This window comes from Lissotriton vulgaris, chromosome 5 (genome assembly GCF_964263255.1).
Source record: "Lissotriton vulgaris chromosome 5, aLisVul1.2, whole genome shotgun sequence".
Taxonomy (NCBI): Eukaryota; Metazoa; Chordata; class Amphibia; order Caudata; family Salamandridae; genus Lissotriton; species Lissotriton vulgaris.
In genome coordinates this window covers 144477864-144498638 of record NC_141693.1, presented here as the reverse complement: position 1 = coordinate 144498638, position 20775 = coordinate 144477864, and the positions used below count along the sequence as shown (strand labels likewise).

At 46.4% G+C, this 20775-nt stretch overlaps 1 protein-coding gene across 1 annotated transcript in view; it reads left to right on the top strand.

Annotated features, from left to right (window-relative positions):
• Window positions 1-20775, top strand: part of RABGAP1 (RAB GTPase activating protein 1) — a 967778-nt gene that overhangs the window by 752354 nt on the left and 194649 nt on the right. Inside the window, exon 20 of the mRNA XM_086921082.1 lies at window positions 560-688. Within this exon, the coding sequence (XP_086777208.1) occupies window positions 560-688 (129 nt within the window). The remainder of the gene's footprint in view (window positions 1-559; window positions 689-20775) is intronic.

Here is a 20775-nt window from a genome sequence, read left to right as displayed (position 1 = left end):
CTGCTAATATATACATAAATAAACTTGATCTGCAGGTTTGTACCTTTTTTTCTCCAAACAGTTTTTAAAATTCCAACAGATTCTTTACCTTTTTTCTAGTCCTCCTTGCACTTCAAAGTGGAATGAGTGCTTCCATCCTCTTGACCAAAAAATTGCTCCGAGATGTGATTCAGCACTCTGATGATTACAAAACTAATAATCGTATTGTTCTGGGAATCTCTTGTCTGAAATAGCTGCACTGTGAGATACCTCAGAAGCATCCTTTGGAAGTAAACCAAGCCACTTCTACAAGCAATAGGACTGCTGCCCGCCTCAATGCTGTAGAGAGGGATGTCCATTTCAAAATGTAACACGAGCTGCAAGTGTTTATCAGTGGAGTCAAAATATTTTTCCCACTAGTGTACTTCTCCGAGTAGTTTAACCGTATAATGTGGATTAGGCTGCACTACAGTATATTAGTGCTAACTAGGGTACAGTTTGGCATTGCATGTTGACACTTTTTTAATGTTTTGAATACTTTCTACAAATGCCTTCCACTCAGCATTATTCGTTTTTTCAGACTTCAAAGGATGACCTGTTGTTAACTGACTTTGAAGGTGCTTTGAAGTTTTTCCGGGTACAGCTGCCGAAGAGGTATCGCTCAGAAGAAAATGCCAAAAAACTGATGGAGCTAGCTTGCAATTTAAAGGTAAACAGTTTGGCAGATTTAATGGATGTTAGCGATGTTGCAGTTGTTGCTTACAAGTAAATCTTAATTGTTAGTACCCTAAGTGTAATTTGAAATGCATTTACCTGTATGCGTGGAATGTTTGCTAAAATTGATCTAAGCAATTTGTTAATTTTGGGAAACTGCATTAAATCATAATTTTTTCCATTTTACTAACTTTTAACAAAGTACTCTTCATAATCATGTCAAATCGATGATTACATTAAACAAAAAAGTGATGGGTAGGTTGCTTGAATTAATGTCAGCGACTGGTATTTACACAGGATCTCACCTCAGTCCATCAGTGTTTTCCAATAATGCCACCTCAGATAACACCCAGCCACATACAAATCATCCTCGCCTCTGCTCAAATAGGACCGTCCAGCCCGAAGCTGCCTAGCCAGAACCGGAACACAAGCAACCGAAGACTGGTTTGTCCCTGTTTGGGGCTCTTCAGTCAGGTGCAGCCTGGTTCCAGTGGAAAGTGAGCACAGAACCCTTATATAAGCATTCTCGTTGCACTTAGAAATGCACACTTAAATAAACAAAAAGTGATGGGTGCGATGCTTGAATGAATCTCAGCCACTGGTAATTAATCGGGGACACAGCTCAGTTCATAATTTTTTTGCCTACAAGCCACTATCAGATTAGACTAAGCCATATGCAAATCAGCTTGGACCCTGCGCTTTTAGATGCTTCAAACTGATGACTATGCTCTTTAAGTGTTCTTGCATGTATCCAAGTAAAGTTCTGAAACGTAATTTTTAGTCTCTTACCTGTTATTTTCATAAAATTGGTGAAATTGCTTGCTGTTATAATTTTAAAATGTTTGTTCAAACATTTGTTGAGCCAAACAGCCTGTTTGAAAACCGCATCATTTCATATGGCTGAGATACCCGCCACCCCCTCTCAACACAATCCCCAAGAATTGGGAAACCGGAAACAGTTCTGAACTTTTGGAAGGCGGGAGGGAGTTACCCTCCCGGCCGTATTTATTAAAATATGAAACAAAATCAAAACATTAAAATAACAGTTTCATATCATGTACAATTTCATATCCACATTACGATGTTTGGCTAACCTTAACACATATCTAATACAAAGGTTCTCCTAGCCGATACTAACATCCTTACAAAATGCATTTCAAATTGAAATTGTACATCCTAACGTTAAGGGCCAACGGCAAGGTCGTAACCGGTGTCAGATCCCTAAACCAGAACTCCCCCCTCACTTGCGAGGGGCGGCCGCACAGAGGACTGCACCTCATGTGCCATACCAATTTCCCTTGTCTTGACGGGGGCCCCTGTTAACTCGACGCCATGTACGTGGTCGTCCGAGGACTCGTGTGAGGTGTCTAGAAGGTAGCGTAGACCCCCCTCCCCACCCCACACAACTTACCACATCTGCCGTCGCAGATGTCCTGGCCCCGGGAAATTCCCAGGAGGGGCCCGTAGCCCCTCCTATCCAGGGAGGGGCCTTGACCGCCTTCCCTTTCCTTTAGGCGTCCCGTCCTTTAGAAGGGACCGCCTCCCCGTTGAGGGGCCAATGGCCACCTCCCCCCGGGCGCTCCCATCCGTAATGGGTGACGCCCCCCCCCTAGGGATCTTCCAATGACTGCTCACCGATCATGACCTTACCGCCCGACCAAACAATAAATACGACAAGACTAAAGACTAAAGAGAAAGAGACATTCCTACTTTAAACAGATCAAGTGTCAACCCTCTAAAACATTACTAATCACTCTGATGCAAGTCTTTAATAAAGCATACTGCAAAGACTTATCCACTTTATTGAAACCGAATCACAAACTTTATTCAGAAACAACCTGCAAGAAAACAACTACTACGTAAAATGACTTTATACCACAACAACTTGCTGTCTTCAGGGGATGGTGGGTGGGTTCAAAATTGGCTCTTCGTTCCGTCTCGAGCTCACGTGCAGCGAGGAGGTGCAGCTTCAGAGCACAGGAACAAGAGGATGCTTCCTTGGATTGTTGCTCCTTTTATTCTTCTCTGGGCGGGCGTAAACCCGCCTCCTCCCGCCTCCAGGGGCGTGGCTGACGGCTTCAGTGTCTAGGACAACCCACTCTTGGGCGGGCAAAAAGCGCGCCCCGGCTACACCGCTTCGGGCATACCAGCCGAGACGCGCCTCCCGCCCAAAATGGCTTCCCGGGGGGATCGGGGTACTCCACCATACGTTCGGGGGGACCGAGTGGTCGCCCCTTTCCATTTGATCGGTGTTTGTGCTCCCTGTATACTGAAGAAAGAGGGTAAGGTTAATTTCTGTTTAATACAAGGGATGGTGTAAGCCCTTGGCGAACGGTGTATGCCACCCTCATATTGTAATTTTTCTGTAGGCATTAAACAGGGTAATCAAACATGGTACTCTGCAGTGAAAGTGCCCTGAGTCAGTAGGGGCACCAACTATAAAATACATTCAAGGAGGGCAACCTAAAACTGTCATTAGTTATCGGTTGATCAGTACCATGGCCAGACTTTGGGATGAAGTTATCTCAGCTTGGGGAACTAGATAGTATACTCCATATCTGGGAAGAATCCGACAAATAGGAAAAACACCCCGATTTTGTTCTACTCCGGAAAAAATAGTTCAGAGGTGGAAATCGGTAGAACCACAGCCCACAAATACAGATAATTTCTGAGAAACAAGTCAGATTGGCATTTCACGGATTATATCATCCTCTCAATCCCTCTCTGACCTCCAACCTCCATCAAACAGTTGGCATAGGCTCAAAGCAACTGCAAGGTCTGGTTAGTCCCTGTTTGTAAAAATTTAGGGACATCCAGGGGTGTCGAGGCACTTCCACTCATATGCCTGTAGTCCTAGCAACAGCCAAGTACCTGGGGTGGGCATGGTCTATCAGACGGAGGGCTCTTCTCCAGAGTACATCGATTGGGGTATCCTTTTTGGCATCTGTGCAATCATGTACCAAAGTTTTATACTGTTTTTTTGCTCTGATTAATTGTCTATGTCTGCACAATTTTTCTTAAAATTACTGTATTAATGAGGAAACAATTTTTAACGATGTATTTTAAATGTATGTTTGTGCTTTTATGAGTCTAATCCTCGAATAAAGCTTTTTGAATTGAATTGCAACTGCAAGGTAGTTACCAATTATCCTATGCAGACATCCTCGACAATCCCAGAGGCCTAGGCAGACCATTGCATGCTGATGAACAAAAATGAAAAACTCTTTTCAAAGTGTTGACCATATCATGGATCAGTTCACTTTTGGTCATTTATGAAGGTTTTGTGCGCTGCTTTTTCTTTTGCCTCAGCTCGCAGTGCCATCCCCCTACCGCCTGTCGCGGTGTTTCCTGCTCGTGTTGACGCCTGTCGCTGCTCACAGTTTACTTAATCTCCCCGTGAAGCGCCGTCCCTCACCACCTCCCGCCCATCACTATGTTTCCTGCTCATGTCGGCGCCTGTCGCTCCTCATAATTCATTTAATCTACGTGTGTGGCGCTGCCTCCACCACCACTTCCCGCCCGTCGCTGTTTGTACTTTTTTTTTTTTTAAATAACCAACATTTCCTGAAAGGGGGCAAACGCCCCACTGCAATGTATTTTCTTAGCATGCCTTTCATCTCAAAGACGTTTCCAACTCATCTCTTTTCAAGCTTCCTGCACAGTGCTCTGAAAAGGAAGAGGTTCACACAAGTACATCTAGTATAAGCAGCGTTTCGAAGGGTTGCTGTCCTTGTGATTGGGCAGCACGCACAGTTTAAAAGCACCACTATGCTTCAGACCGGCAGTGCTTGCAGAAGGGCTGCTGTGGTGACCCTCGGACACTGCCAAGACTCTACACTAAGGCTGCTCTGCCGCGACGGGCAACACTGGCACTTCACAGACAGGGTAGGCTATTTATGTCTCGCCTGAGCCAGCGCATGCTCTGCTCTGGTGAGACACTTAGTGAGTGAGCTTTAAAAAGCCGACCACAGCTCTTTGTCTGGCCTTGAGCGTGCAGTTACCCGCACAGTTAGAAGCAGAGGCTCGTAACTGTACGCGTAACCGCTCAACCTCTTTGGCTTTCTCGCGCTTCAACGCTCCTCCCCCACCACAGAGCGAGTTTCGCGGCCGCATGCCTTTTTTCATGTATAGAGTTTATTTCCTTTGATTTCACTTTAAAAGCTTGTTCTTCAAAGGCATTGTACTTTTCTTTTGTATGTATTTATTTACACTTGAAATTGACTGGTAATCTTGTTGCTTTCAGCATTCCACAGAGTGTTTTCATTTTCACTCACTCACAAACCTGCAAGCACTTCTCCTTTCAGGCACCCTTACAGCGCGCGATCACTTTTACTTTCACTGCTGTGTCACGCGCACAACTCCAGGGCTTGTTTCACCATGTTTTCAGTGGCTACTTGTGTGCCTTTTTTTGCTGTCTGCTTCACATTACTTTTGATTGCCTCGTTCCTCCTCCTGCTCTGATTCAAACCCTCTCTCTCTTCACCTCACTATTTTCTGCCTCAACTGCTTCGCACTCTGCCTAGGTTAGTTTCACTCTCGGATTGAGCGAACATTCCACCATTCCCCCAGGGCACAAGCAGGGACCTCCTTGCGGGCTCCCATGTTATTTGTGCATTCTCCTGTGCACCCGAGGACAAAGCAGGCATCCGCATCCATGTGCCTTTGTAGTGCGATGGGCTTCCTCGAGACCGGTGCACATATCGGCTTATACTTATTATTTTGACGTGTTTAAAAGTGCACCATTTTTTAATGGTGCCCACACACTTGTTTCTATTTACTTCATGCTCGTGTTCAGCTTTGGGGCCGTATTCAATTGCATCTTCCCTCCTGCTTCCTCCTCCTCCTGACTTCTACAGCGGATGAACAACCTCCCAGCTTCCTCTAAGTATGTTCAGGGAATTATATTTGAGAGTTTTCCTTAAAAGGTGACATATTAATATAGTGCAGTGCATGAATATGCTTGACTGCCTTTTATAATCAGGGTGTAAACATTTCCTTCTGTACTCTGGCAGCCTCGCATTGCAGTTTGATTTAATTAGGGATTCTTTCAGCAGGAGGTGGGTCTAGTTGCTTGACAGGGCCTGGCTACTCCCGGCATGCGCCGTGCATCCCATCATATCCCTTGTGCTGCTGCTCACTGAAGTGATTCCTGGAGACCATGTTGTCGGATTTCTGCCTGCATTCCAAGAGGTAACAAACATTGGCATAGCCAATAGATCTCGCCTTTGGGACCTTATAAGAGTTTAGTTATGCAGCACAATATCCTTACTGCAACAACGTTAACTGTTGCATGGCTAAACACTTAAAAGCGAGACCTATTGGTTATGCCAATGCTTGTTTTAATACGGTACTTAGCACTTCACTACAATTGCAGTCATCATGTGACTTCCTCCACTTACTGTTTCCAGACTCAGCCTCACTGTACTGGGATGTGTAACAGTGGGATTAATATATTTCAGAGAGGGTTGAACTCCTGAGACGTCATTAACATGCTTCAGAGGTACTGATAGTACGAAGGCGGGAGGCTTACAGGGGCAGCAGCATGAAACAAGTTACTTACCTGTAACTGTAGGTTCGAGGCATATGGGCTGCAGATGGTACACTATGAATAGATCGCCATCTGGTATTGGGTTTGGATGATTGCACTTTGTTTTTCTCTTGGAGAGTCTTTTGTAGCTTGGTGACTCCTCCCTTTGTTGGTAGTGCGCATGGGCATCGGCTCCATCCTTAGATTGTTTTTTTTCCGCCATCGGGTTCGGATGAGGATTGAAGCGCTCCATATCGACTTCAGAAAGAAGTGATTTTTTCGGCACGTATTCCCTTTCCAATTCGACGGTATTGTTATCGAACGCGATTTCATTTCCATTCCGACGCGTTTCGACTCCAACATCAAAGAAAAACTTTGATCTACGTCGACGAACAGGAGGCGTTTCTCGACGTGGTCAAGCCCGGAGTCCATGGAAAGGACTCCATTTAAGAAATGTCCAACGTGTGGTGCTAAGTTCCCACACAAGGACCTACACTAGGTGTGCAACCTCTGCCTATCGCCTGAACACGAATCCAGGGACTGCGAGGCCTGCGCAGCATTCTCCTCCAAGTCGACGATTAGAAATCGTCGAGCTCGAAGACACGAGGTTTCCAGAATGCAGTCGGAGGCGATCCCGGAGCTGTTCGAGGACCAGCACCTCGATGAAGAAGAAGATTGTGAAGAACAGTCGGGGTCGGAAGGGGACGAGTCGGATGTCGAGGAACTCGACGTGCAACAAACCGTGAGTGACGACGTCCCCTTACCAAAAAACCGACCCCGTGCGGTAACGACCCCACCTTCGAGCCCGGTCAAACCGCAGAGAAAAGAGTTTCCGACGCCCCGCCTTCGGGCCCGGCAACGAAACCGAAACTGAAAACGAAACTCTCTGTGTCCCACCATGTCGGATCCGAGAAACGGTCGACATCGACTTCGACACCGAAGCTTCATACAAAAGAAAGCTCGGCATCGAAGCATTCCATGTCGAAACCGAAACATGCTTCGACGTCGAAGACTCACTCGACACCGAAAAAATCGGAATCGAACAAATCCTCGGTGCCGAAAACACCGAACATTGACGATCGAAAGCAAAGGCACCTTTCGGAACCAAAAGCTTCGGTACCGATACAGGAGCAGCAAACAGATCCGAAACAAAAGATTTTGTTTATCGATCCACAAACTGGCAAAGTAGTGACGAAGAAGAGGAAGAATTAACAGTTTGAAGACAAACATCTTCCTTCTAAGAAGAGAACAATGGGGACAAATACAACTCCTCCTACTTCTCCTCGATCCAAAGTCACACTCTCTTCTCCTATTCCTCACACTATGCCAAATATTCCTCCACCTTCTACACCAAGACCATCTACACCTCAGTCAGATGCAGACAGTGATACAGGGGAGGGAGAGCCTCATGGGGACGATGGCACTATCTCAGATGAGGATGAGGCTGACTCATGGGAAAATTATGACGCAGGGTCAGATGATGACAATGATCCAGAGTTATATCCCTCAAAGCCTTCACCGCCTGATGATAACACAGGGTTTGTACAGCTCATTAATAGGGCAGCAAAATATCACAAGGTAGATCTACATATAGAACCTCAGGTAGAGGATTTCCTATTAGAGACATTACCTACTGCACAAAGATCATCAGGTACTCTACCTATGCTAAAGGGTCTTCTCAGTCACGCAGCAGACATATTCAAAGACCCAGTGAGGGCTTGGGTGTTAAACCCAAGAATTGATAAAAAATATAAGGCAGCTCCAAAGGACCCAATATTTATCAAGGGACAGGTACCTCTGGACTCGCTTGTAGTTTCAAACACTCGCAAAAGAGCGAACTCATTATCTACGGGAGATGCCCCTCCACCTGATAAGGAGTCAAAATTAATAGATGCATCAGGCAAGAGAGTAGCATCACAGGCGGCAAATAGCTGGCGTATAGCCAATACACAAGCGCTACTTGCACGTTATGACAGGGCCCATTATGATGAGTTAGAAAAACTCATCACACATCTTCCGAAAGAACATCAGAAGAGAGCAGATCAGTTAATACAGGAAGGAAAGATAATAACTAACACTTCCATTAAGTGCGCCCTGGATGCGGCAGACACCGCAGCAAGATCCATCAACACCAGTATCATGTTAAGGAGACATGCATGGCTTAGGGTCTCAGGGTTCAAGCAAGAAGTACAAACATCCTTATTGAACCAACCCTTTAATCAGAACACACTTTTCGGCTCAAACACAGACGAGACCTTAGAAAAGATGAAAAAGGACACAGAAACGGCTAAGTCAATGGGAGCATTACAACAGCCAACACAAAGGGGTTCCTTTCGTAGATCCACCTATAGAGGGGGCTCAAAAAGTACAGGAACAAGTCAGCAATCCACCTCTTTTACGCCAACGTCACCCAGAGGTAATTCTAGAGGCAGTTACAGAGGTAACAACAACAAGGGCAGAGGTCGCGGAAATAACCGCAACTCCCCAACCCCAAAACAGTGACTTAATACAGCTTCTCCCAGACCACATAACACCGGTCGGGGGATGTCTAGCACAGTTCCTACCTGTCTGGGAAAACATCACATCAGACAAGTGGGTGAGACAAATTATCCAACATGGTTATTGCCTAGAACTCACAGCTACCCCACCAAACATCCCCCCCAAACAGCGTCCAATGAGTCAAGACCATCTGACATTGTTAAAAGAAGAAGTACTATCACTGCTACAAAAGCATGCCATAGAGAAGGTTCCAAAACATCAACAAGGGACAGGAGTATACTCTCTATACTTCCTAATCCCCAAAAAAGATGGGTCTCTAAGACCAATCTTGGACCTCAGACCTCTCAATGCATACATAAATTCGGAACATTTCCACATGGTCACGCTCCAACAAGTACTTCCTTTACTGAAGAAAGGGGACTTTCTTTCTACACTGGATCTAAAAGACGCTTACTTTCACATCCCAATTCACAAAGCCCACAGAAAATACCTAAGGTTTGTAGTGGAAGGACAACATTATCAATTCAAAGTCCTTCCGTTCGGGGTCACAACGGCACCAAGAGTGTTCACAAAATGCCTAGCTGTGGTGGCAGCACACCTAAGAAGACAACAAATACATGTCTTCCCTTATTTGGACGATTGGCTAATAAAGGCCAAGTCACAAGAAGAATGCCTTCACAACACACAGAAGACCATTCAATTGCTGCACCACCTAGGGTTTACGGTGAACTACAAAAAATCACACCTACAACCAAACAAGATTCAACAATACCTGGGGGCTACTATAGACACAGAAAGAGCCAAAGCATACCCCAATCTAGTCAGGATACAGACAATGGTCAAGTTGATACAAAAATTTCAACCACAACACTCACTACCAGCACAAGTGTTTATGCAACTGTTAGGCATGATGTCCTCCTGCATACTGCTAATACCACATGCCAGACTACAAATGCGTCCACTACAGGAGTGTCTAGCGACACAGTGGAATCAGGCTCAAGGTCAGATTACAGATCTGGTGTTGGTAGACGACCGTACGCATCGCTCTCTGAAGTGGTGGAACTCAACAAACATTTCCAAGGGACGGTCGTTCCTAGAACCAATTCCACAAGTGATACTGACAGCGGACGCATCGCTCTCCGGATGGGGAGCGCATATGGACAAATACACAGTGCAGGGGAAATGGAGCGTGCAGCAAAAGAAACTGCACATCAACTATTTGGAACTATTAGCAGTATTTCTAGCACTAAAAGCTTTCCAAATGCAAGTAACAAACAAGGCAGTCCTGATCAGAACAGACAACATGACTGCAATGTATTCTATTCAAAAACAGGGGGGGACACACTCTCTCCAACTATCCAAACTAGCACAGGACATTTGGAGATGGGCCATTCCTCAAAAGATCTATCTGTCAGCAGAACACCTACCAGGAGTTCAAAATCAGATAGCAGACATCCTAAGCAGAGAGTCAGAACAAGTACACGAATGGAAGCTGCACGACCAGATACTGCAGCCATTCTTCCAAAGATGGGGGCAACCAGAGATAGATCTGTTTGCCAATCATCAGAACGCAAAATGCCAAAACTTTGCATCCAGGTACCCACACCAACGGTCCCAGGGCAATGCACTATGGATAAATTGGTCCAACAGATTTGCTTACGCTTTTCCCCCTCTCCCACTAATTCCGTTAGTGGTTCGGAAACTGCAACAGCACTCAATGACAATGATACTAGTAGAACCCACGTGGGCAAGACAGCCGTGGTTCACCACGCTACTACAACTCTCACAGGTGCCACATCAAAAGCTATGATTATTACCCATGCACCTTACACAGAACCATGGAGAAATAATGCACCCAGATCCCAAACAATTGAACCTAGCGATCTGGCTCCTGAGGTCATAGAGTTTGGATATTTAGATTTACCACCAGAATGTATGGAAATCATTAAACAAGCAAGTCGTCCTACCACCAGAGCATGCTATGGAGCAAAATGGAAGAGGTTTGCTGTACACTGTAACTGTAATCACATCAACCCTCTGGACGCATCCACTAAACAGATCATTTGCTATTTACTACACTTGCAGCAATGTAACTTAGCATATATATCTATCAGGGTTCATCTCGCAGCTATAGCGGCGTTCCTACAAAACAGGCGACATCTTTCCCTGTTTAAAGTACCAGCAATTAAAGCTTTCATGGAGGGACTCAAAAGAGTCATTCCAGTAAGTGAGTTACAAGCTTTTACGATTCAAGAACCATTCATGCAGTTACACCAAAACAAAGTAGTTCTTAGAACAAACCCAAAATTCTTACCAAAAGTAATTTCTGCATTCCACATCAATCAGTCAGTGGAACTACCGGTCTTCTTTCCAAAACCACAGACGGTAGCGTAAAGGGCCCTACATACATTAGATGTCAGAAGGGCAATATTGTATTATATAGAAAGAACACAAACTTTCAGAAAGACAAAACAGCTATTTGTTGCGTTTTCTCCTACACATAAGGGCAATCCCATCTCTAAAGCGGGCATTGCCAGATGGATTGTAAAATGTATTCAAATATGCTACTTAAAGGCAAAGAGGACATTAACTGTTCCTCCTAGAGCTCACTCTACACGTAAACTAGGAGCATCTATGGCATTTTTGGGAAACATTCCACTAGATGACATATGCAAAGCAGCTACCTGGGTTACACCGCACACCTTCACAAAGCACTATTGTGTAGATGTGCACACAACACAACAAGCTAGAGTGGGACAAGCTGTATTAAAGACTTTATTTCAGACAGTTGCAACAGACACGGGCGACCACCGCTAGGGAGAGAACTGCTGTATAGTCTATTCATAATGTACCATCTGCAGCCCATATGCCTCGAACGGAATATGCTACTTACCAGTATGCATCTGTTCTTGGCATAGAGGGCTGCAGAGTGGTACATGCCCTCCCAGCCTCCCCGGAAACCTGTGTCTGTTCCAACAATATCTTATTTAGATACTTACATGGGCATTTCTATCTGTATTCTATTATACTACTCCATCTAACCCTACTATTGCAAAACAATCTAAGGATGGAGCCCATGCGCACTACCAACAAAGGGAGGAGTCACCAAGCTACAAAAGACTCTCCAAGAGAAAAACAAAGTGCAATCATCCGAGCCCAACACCAGATGACGATCTATTCATAATGTACCACTCTGCAGCCCTCTATGCCAAGAACAGATGCATATTGGTAAGTAGCATATTCCTTCCCCAGCATTGGAATATTTCATAGTTTCACATGCTTGAATCATTCCCCGTTGTCGAGATGAGAGCCCCGGTATTATTAAAAGTAATGTCCTATTATACATAGAACATTTAAGGCCTATCTGTCCTTCAGTAAAAAAAGGACTAACCTTAGAACCAGCCAATCAGTAGACACCACCCTTTAGAACCTTCCTGAGAGAAGCTCCAGTCCCTCAGATTTTCTACTGCACATCGAGCTAATGGAGTCTCCACTGAGCTCTGCTCCGTTTTTCTTCCATTCTCTCTATTTTGGAGTATTTTTCAAGTTAAGCTTACTACCAACTCAGTAGATCTGTCTTGAGGTGATTTAAACTGAAGCCCACCATGTCAGATACACCTAAAAAAGGTCTCTTCAGAGCGTGTGGCACTTGTAACAAGAAAAGACTTCATATTGATGATAAACACAAAGACTACCTTTATTGCCTGTATCATGAACACAAACCTAAGGATTGCAAGGTATGTCAGACTTTCTCCACAAAAGCGTTGAAAGATCCTGAACAAAGGCTTCTTTTGTGGCTTCAGAGGCTTAAAAACTGGGACACAGTGGTGTCTGATGGGGAGAATGATACTTCTTCTAAATTTTCCACAAAAACGCCTCTAAAAAGCTCTTTAGATGACCCTGCTGGTTCATCGTCGCAGCTTCCTACGAAAGCACCAAAATGTAATCTGCTTTTTCTCAAAAGCTGTCTGGCTCTGTTAGCAAAGTTTCTCACAAAGAAAAGAAGACGGTCTACTGGAAAGCCAGCTTCAGAAGCTTGTACTCTGCCTATGAAGCTGAATCATACCATCAAGAAGCCTACTTCAGCTCCACTGACAAGCAGCGCGACAACAACACCTCCATTGACGAGAAAATCCTCTCCTGGGGCGGTTCTGGTCAAATCGACGGTGTCTACAGTCACTACCGTCACTGTCTCTTCAGAACTATGAAAGTTCCAATGCTGGAGTAAAGGACTGTTCTTTTTCACACAGTGCGACATGCTCAGAACCTCCTTCCCTAAAGAAATGGTTAGAGGTTAGAAACAGTGTGTACAAAGATAGTGGGTCTGATTGACTTGAATGGAATGGTTTTGAGTGTTGAGGTGAAGATGATAGTGATTGCCGTTGAACATTAGAGATAATGCTGCTGTTGAAATCCTTAGTACTGTGGGTAGGTTTGCGGTTCACTCGATACTGAGAGAATGTTAATCTAACACCGGCAAGCTCTGACATGTGAGGCCAGATCATGCGTCATTTGTGCGGCCTGGACTTAGATCCTCCCGCCCAGTTGTGAGCCTATGAGACAGCTACAGTCTAAATTATTTCTGGGATATGCATAGGCCTGGGCCTCTAGAATTATGCAGCAGGGGAGGACCAAATAATGCAGCAGGGTTGACTAAATTATACAACAAGAAAAGACATAAGATACAGGAATTTGTTGGTAGCTTTACTTCATTATTTTGTCATTTGTACACACTAACATGACTGCCTGGGCACATGTTTCAACTCATTTGTACCAGTTTAACACTTCAATACAACAATAAAAAATTGAAATGTGACCGGTCAACCTTTGTGAAGGGCCATCCAGTGCGTCATATCTGGTTCTCTTCCAGGGGATCCTCATCAATAGTCATAAGCATTAGAATATTCCCGCCCATGCGCGGGACCCCGGAAACAATACATTATATGTGCCCCACATATACATATACATATATATATAAATATATATATATAAAAATAAGCAATTGCAGCCAAATAAAACAGTAGAGCTGAAATATGCTGTGAAGAATTTCCACCATACATTTGTATTAGCATTAGAAACATGAGAAACAACACCAATGCTTGTTTAGAAACTGTTTTAATGCTTAGAAAGCAGTAGAAATTCTTATAACACACTGTAAGCATATACAGCTCCCAGGCTGCATTGCAAATACCCAGTCTAAAAAGACTGAAAAGCTAACCTGTAGCTGCATGTACTAGAACTGACGCTGTGCCTTTAAGGCACCTCTGCCCCTAGCTTCCCATCATGCCTCCGGGGTTACAGTTAGGTCAGTTGTTCTTTCCGGCTCCTTCAGGAAGGACCCTGGATACACAGCTCCACATTTTTTCTGCCTTTTTCAGTCAGAAAATCTTCAAAAGAACAATTTTTTGATTTACTTTGACTTTTAACATCAGGGTCAAGTAAATAACTGCTTTGCAGTCGATTTTTTGTGAGGTTTTCCTGTCAGGATGCCCTCATTATTTGATGATTGCCCTTCTTGTGGCCACAAGAAGGCAAAAACGGACTCTCATAAGGTCTGTATTTTATGCTTGCCAGAGGATCATGATCCTAAAGACTGTTCACATTGTCAAAATCTGTCTGACAGAACTCTTAAAGACAGAGAGAGGAACAGGCTCTATGGTCTGGCCCAGAGATCCATGAGAGGAAGATCTACAGAGAGGAAGAGTTCAAAGAGACCCAGAACTCCCTCCAAAGGCAAGTCAGAGCGTCCATCAACCTCAGCACCGGGCTCGGCGCTGAAAAAACAGCATCTGATGGACAGTTCGAAAGAAAACGCTCCGTCGACGTCGGGACCGGCGTCGATGAGGAAATCGTCGTCGAAAAGAAGTTCACCGACGTCGAAGAAAGCTCCGCCGTCGTCAACTAGGCGACGATCGGCGTCGAGAGAAGCCACGAGATCTCCGTCGACGAGAAGATCGGCGTCAAGACGTAAATCAACTCCGCCGCCGTCAACCAGGCGACGGTCGGCGTCGAGAGACAGAACACACTCGCCGTCGTCTCAACGTCGACAGGCTTCGAGGAGTGTGACACCTCCGCCGACGTCTCCACGGAGGCGCTCGGCGTCGAGGAGGAAGAGCCCCCTCGGGCGATCGTCGTCGAGGAAGGGATCATCGTCAAAGGCGTGTCGGCGCTCAACGTCGAGGATGTCCGATCCTCCGCCGTCGCCACATGCCAGGTCGACATCAAGGGCATCGTCGACGACAGGACACCGTCGATTGCCATCTCCGTCGCCGACAGACCAACGTCGGTCGACGTCGAAAGCTCCGTCGACGGCAGGGCAACGCCGTTCGACGTCGAGACCTCCGTCGACGGCAGGGCAGCGCCGTTCGACGTCGAGACCTCCGTCGACGGCAGGGCAACACCGTTCGACGTCGAGACCTCCGTCGAAGGCAGGGCAACGCCGTTCGACGTCGAGGGAGAAGACTCCGTCATCGGCTCGACATCACAGGTCGACGACGAGAGAACACGGGTCGTCGTCGAGGCGTTCGACGTCGAAGGTTATCACTCCGTCGACGCCGCGGAGGCGTTCAACGTCAAGGGAAAGACTTTTGAGACGTCTTCCAACACCGGTGAGACGAAAATCCCCGTCAGTGCCTTCAACTATTTTGGTGACGCAATCGGCTTCTCACCATTCCTCCTCAAGTACCTCTAGCTCATCGAGGTCCTCTTCCAGGAGTAGAAGTCCGTTGCCCCAGCGAAAGACAACACTCTCGCCAAGATGGAATGCTCCGTTGAGCAAGTGGAAGGATTCTGGAGCGACGGAGAGGCTGCAAAGATATGTAAGCCCACTCCACAGGTCACCTCTTCAAAGACTGATAGAAGAGGCAGACAGACAGAGTCCTATCAGGCACCGATCACGCTCTCGGGAGAGGAGAGCGGAAAGGTCGCATACCCCCAGGGTCTCCCGATCACCACGGAGGGAGCATCCCAGGTCTCGAACGCCGAGAAGGGAGGTACGTACTGAGAGCTCGAGATCTCCACGAAGGGAGCATCGGAGAGCATCACGTTCTCCTCGAAGGGAAGATCGACCGAGAAGATCGCCAGTAAGGAAGGAAAAATCTCACCACAGGAGAAGGAGAACGCCATCATCCTCCTCCTCATCTTCATCGAGATCTTCTAAAGGGGATTACTCCCCAACGCTGGCAGACAGCCCTCGCTCCAGAGCTTCCCCGCTTGACGACGTCAACACATACCTGGACGTTTTACAAAGGGGCGCTCACAAACTTCAAATAGAAATGGCTGTTCCAGAAGTTTCCACTACTGTGATTTTTGAGACCCTTCGTCACAAATCATATTCACGGCCTTTGCTCCCATTGGTTCCAGGGATAATGGACCCAATCAAAGAGGTTTCCCTCACGCCAGCAGCGATCAGGGCGGTACCGGCACGTATCCAGAAAAAGTATAGGCCGGACGACTCAGATCCAATCTTTGTTAAAGGAGAGCCTGCGGCTGACTCAGTTATAGTAGCCTCAGCTAAGAAGAATCACACAGTCGCTCCTTCTTCTTCAGTTCCTCCTGACAAGGACAGCAAGACCCAAGATTCTTGGGGACGCAGAGTGTGCAGCACAGCAGCTTCATCCCTGAAAGTCTCTAGTGCATCAGCTCTTTTCGGCAGGTACGATAGAGCTCTATGGGACTCCATGGAACGATTCAAAGAGAAATTGCCCAAGGAGGACCAGAAGGACTTTGAGGAAACAGTGACGGAGGGCTGTTTGGTGGCGAACCAAATGATTAGTTCTTCTGCAGATAACGCCCTTCTAGCAGGACATGCCTACTCACATGGGGTATGTGCGAGGAGATCTTCTTGGTTGCGTTTAACTGGTCTCAAACCAGATGCCCAGCAACGCATCCTCAATCTGCCCTTCTCAGGATCTTCACTCTTCGGGGAACATGCCGATCAGGAAATGACCCGCATGAAAACAGAATTGGACACAGTGAAGGCGGTTGGTCTGGAGAAGAAGAAAGAGCCGTTCAAGCGACGCTTCAAGACCAACAAGAACCGGGGAGGCCAACAGAGGGTTCAAACCCCTCAATGGTCTCAAAACAAGCCACAAGGGAAGACACAATACAGAGGAGGAAAATCGGGCAGAGGCAGAGGCGGACATCATCAGTCCTCTACCACGCCTAGAGGAGGCCAAGCCTGAGCAGTGGCTTCCTCTGGCGCCGTTACCCAATCCAGTGGGAGGAAGTGCTTCGCAACACCTGGCAGAGTGGGTCAGCATCACAAAAGATCAGTGGGTGCTGAATATACTGCGCAATGGATATGCGCTACGTTTCCGGAAGAGACCACAACCGATTCCTCCAAAAAAGACTCGCTCGTACCATCTAAGCCTCCTCAAAAGGGAGGTGAGCGTCCTCTTAAAGAAAAACGCAATCGAAGAGGTACCCCCATCCCAAAGGGGGAGAGGAGTGTACTCAAGGTATTTTCTAGTCCCCAGAAGAGACCAAGAGGACAAGTTCAGACAGATTTTGGATCTTCGAACCCTCAGCAAGGTGGTGGTCAAAGAGAAGTTTCGCATGCTGGCACTTCATCAGATATGTCCTCATCTACAAATTGGAGATTGGATGTGTTCGGTGGATTTACAGGACGCGTACTTCCACATTCCTATAACACCAGATCATCGGAAGTACTTGAGGTTTCTGGTAGGGAACAAGCATTACCAGTACAAAGTGCTTCCCTTCGGACTAAAATCCGCACCAAGGGTGTTCACCAAGTGCATGGCAGTGGTAGCGGCATGTCTGCACAAGAAAGGTCTCTTTGTGTACCCATATCTAGACGACTGGCTCCTGAAGAGTCCGTCCCCTCGTCAAGCCACCAAAGACTGTCATCTGTGTCTTCAACAACTACACAGGCTTGGTCTCCACGTGAACACAGAAAAGCCGGTCCTGCATCCCACACAAACTATCCACTATCTGGGAGCAGTTCTAGACACAAATCTAGGAAGAGCGTTTCCTTCGCAGGAGAGACTATCTTCCATGGGGCAGAAATGCAGAAAGTTACTTCAGTTTCCTCGTCCAAAGGTGCGAGAAGTAGCGTCTCTACTGGGCTCCATGGCGTCCTGCATCTTCCTAATTCCAAACGCCAGGTTGAGGATGCGACCTCTACAAGAGTCTGTGGAAGATCAGTGGGACCAAGCGACTGGAGATTGGGAGGATCGAATCATCCTATCTCAAGCAGCACTGACCTCAATACAGTGGTGGACTCGCCCTCGGAATGTCTTGCAGGGAGTCCCTTTTCAGCAACCTCTTCCTTCGCTGTCTGTGGTAACGGACGCATCCCTGGAAGGTTAGGGTGCTCACATGGGTCATCTTCAGATTCAGGGTCGCTGGTCGACCAACCTTCAGACATACCACATCAACATGCTGGAACTTCGAGCAGTTCATCTGGCGCTCAAAGCGTTCCTTCCAGCAATCACAACGGACAAAATCCTAGTTCAGACGGACAACACTACAACTATGTTCTATCTGAACAAGCAGGGAGGAACTCGATCTCGCCCTCTGTCTCAGGAGGCCCAGACAATCTGGCACTGGCTTCTGGCTCGGGGACTGTCGGTGGTGGCAGTACACCTTCCAGGCGAGCTAAACACAAAAGCGGACGCACTCAGCAGGCACTTCGAAGATCAGCCAGACTGGGTGCTAAACGACGAAGTAGTCGAAGAACTCTTCCGTTGCTGGGGTCGTCCGTGCATAGATTTATTCGCGGACGACGAAAACGCCAAATGCCACGCCTTCGTGTCCAGGTTCCACCGGCCAGGGACACAAGGGAACGCTCTCCTGCTGGAGTGGACAGGAATGTTCGCCTATGCGTTTCCCCCTCTGGCACTGATTCCGAAGGTGGTGGCCAAGCTCATCAGATCGAGCATGGACATGATCCTAGTTGCTCCGGATTGGCCGCGACAATGGTGGTATCCAGACCTATTACATCTGTCGCTGTGTCCACACAGACGTCTGCCGTGCAGGCCAGACCTGTTGAGCAAAATGAACGGGAGGATCCTGCATCCCAACCTCCCGTCGCTGAACCTGACTGCATGGCTCCTGAGGTCTTGCAATACGGACACTTAAATCTGCCTCCAGAATGTATGAATATTTTAAGAGAGGCAAAAAGACCTTCCACAAGGGCGTCTTATGCGTTCAAGTGGAAAAGATTTTTCATTTGGTGTAAGGACCATGGCTTTGAACCCACCAAAGGACAAGAAGAGGTAGTCCTCCCATACCTCCTTTAATTAGCGACATCAGGGTTGAAATACGCTTCTATTAGGGTTCACCTATCTGCCATAGTAGCGTACAGAAAATCACCTACACAAACATCGTTTTTTCAGGTCCCAGTGGTTAAGGATTTCCTTCAGGGATTGAAGAAGGTCTATCCCCCTGTGAGAAATCCTTCTCCTCCCTGGGAGTTGAACCTGGTTCTCTCCAGGCTGATGTCTACACCGTTTGAGCCTATACACAAGGCCTCCTTGCAGCATCTCACGTGGAAAGCGGCCTTCTTGGTTGCAATAACCTCTGCGCGCAGGGTTAGCGAGATTCAAGCACTCTGCACCAAGGAGCCTTACACTGTGTTTCACCACAACAGAGTGGTAATGAGGGCTCACCCATCTTTCCTTCCAAAAGTGGTATCGGATTTTCATATAAACTAAACGATTACCCTTCCTTCGTTCTTTCCTAACCCATCGACCCCAGCTGAGAGGTCGTTGCACTCGTTGGATCTTAAACGGGTGCTAAAGTTTTACCTAGAAAGAACGAAGGGCACCAGAAAGACAGACCAACTCTTTGTCAATTATGGTTCAATGAGGACCGGGTTTGCAGCAGCCAAAAGGTCCATCTCCAGATGGATTGTCTCATGTATCAAACTAGCATACCAGCTGGCTGGCAAACCTTTGTTACAATCACCCAAAGCTCATTCCACTAGAGGGAAGGCAGCCACAATAGCATTTTTACATGACATTCCTATGTCAGAAATATGCAAGGCTGCGACTTGGAAATCAGTCCATACCTTTACAAGGCATTATTGCCTAGAGTCTGATTCCAGAGCGGATTCTCAAGTAGGGCAAGCCTCCTTGAGAAACCTATTTGGGTAGAATATGGCCTGCTTTTGGGCCTATGACTATGAATGTTATCTGTTGATTCCTTTGCCCGCAGGGATGAGGTGAGGCTCGCTACTCTATTCTAATGCTTATGACTATTGATGAGCATCCCCTGGAAGAGAAGGATTAGTTACTTACCTGTAATCCTAGTTCTCTTCCAGGGGTATCCTCATCAAAGTCATAAGCAACCCTCCCGCCTCCCCGGGCAAAGGACTTTGTTTATTAAGTAGGAGATGTTTTAACCTGTTATTACCATGGTTTGGTTTTCAGTCTCCGAAAAGAACAACTGACCTAACTGTAACCCCTGAGGCATGATGGGAAGCTAGGGGCAGAGGTGCCTTAAAGGCACAGCGTCAGTTCTAGTACATGCAGCTACAGGTTAGCTTTTCAGTCTTTTTAGACTGGGTATTTGCAATGCAGCCTGGGAGCTGTATATGCTTACAGTGTGTTATAAGAATTTCTACTGCTTTCTAAGCATTAAAACAGTTTCTAAACAAGCATTGGTGTTGTTTCTCATGTTTCTAATGCTAATACAAATGTATGGTGGAAATTCTTCACAGCATATTTCAGCTCGGTTTTATTTGGCTGCAATTGCTTATTTTTATATATATATATATTTATATATATATGTATATGTATATGTGGGGCACATATGATATATTGTTTCCGGGGTCCCGCGCATGGGCGGGAATACTCTAATGCTTATGACTTTGATGAGGATACCCCTGGAAGAGAACTAGGATTACAGGTAAGTAACTAATCCTTTTCCCACGTTTTAGATACTTTTCATCCTACTGAGCTAGAAACATGTTTCGGTAAAATCTGCAGACTATGCAGCAGATGATGGATTATGTGGGATTTGGCCAATTCCATAATTATGTGGAAAAGTTAGTGGTCGCAAAATTGAATACTTTTTAGTGGCTCTGGCTTAGA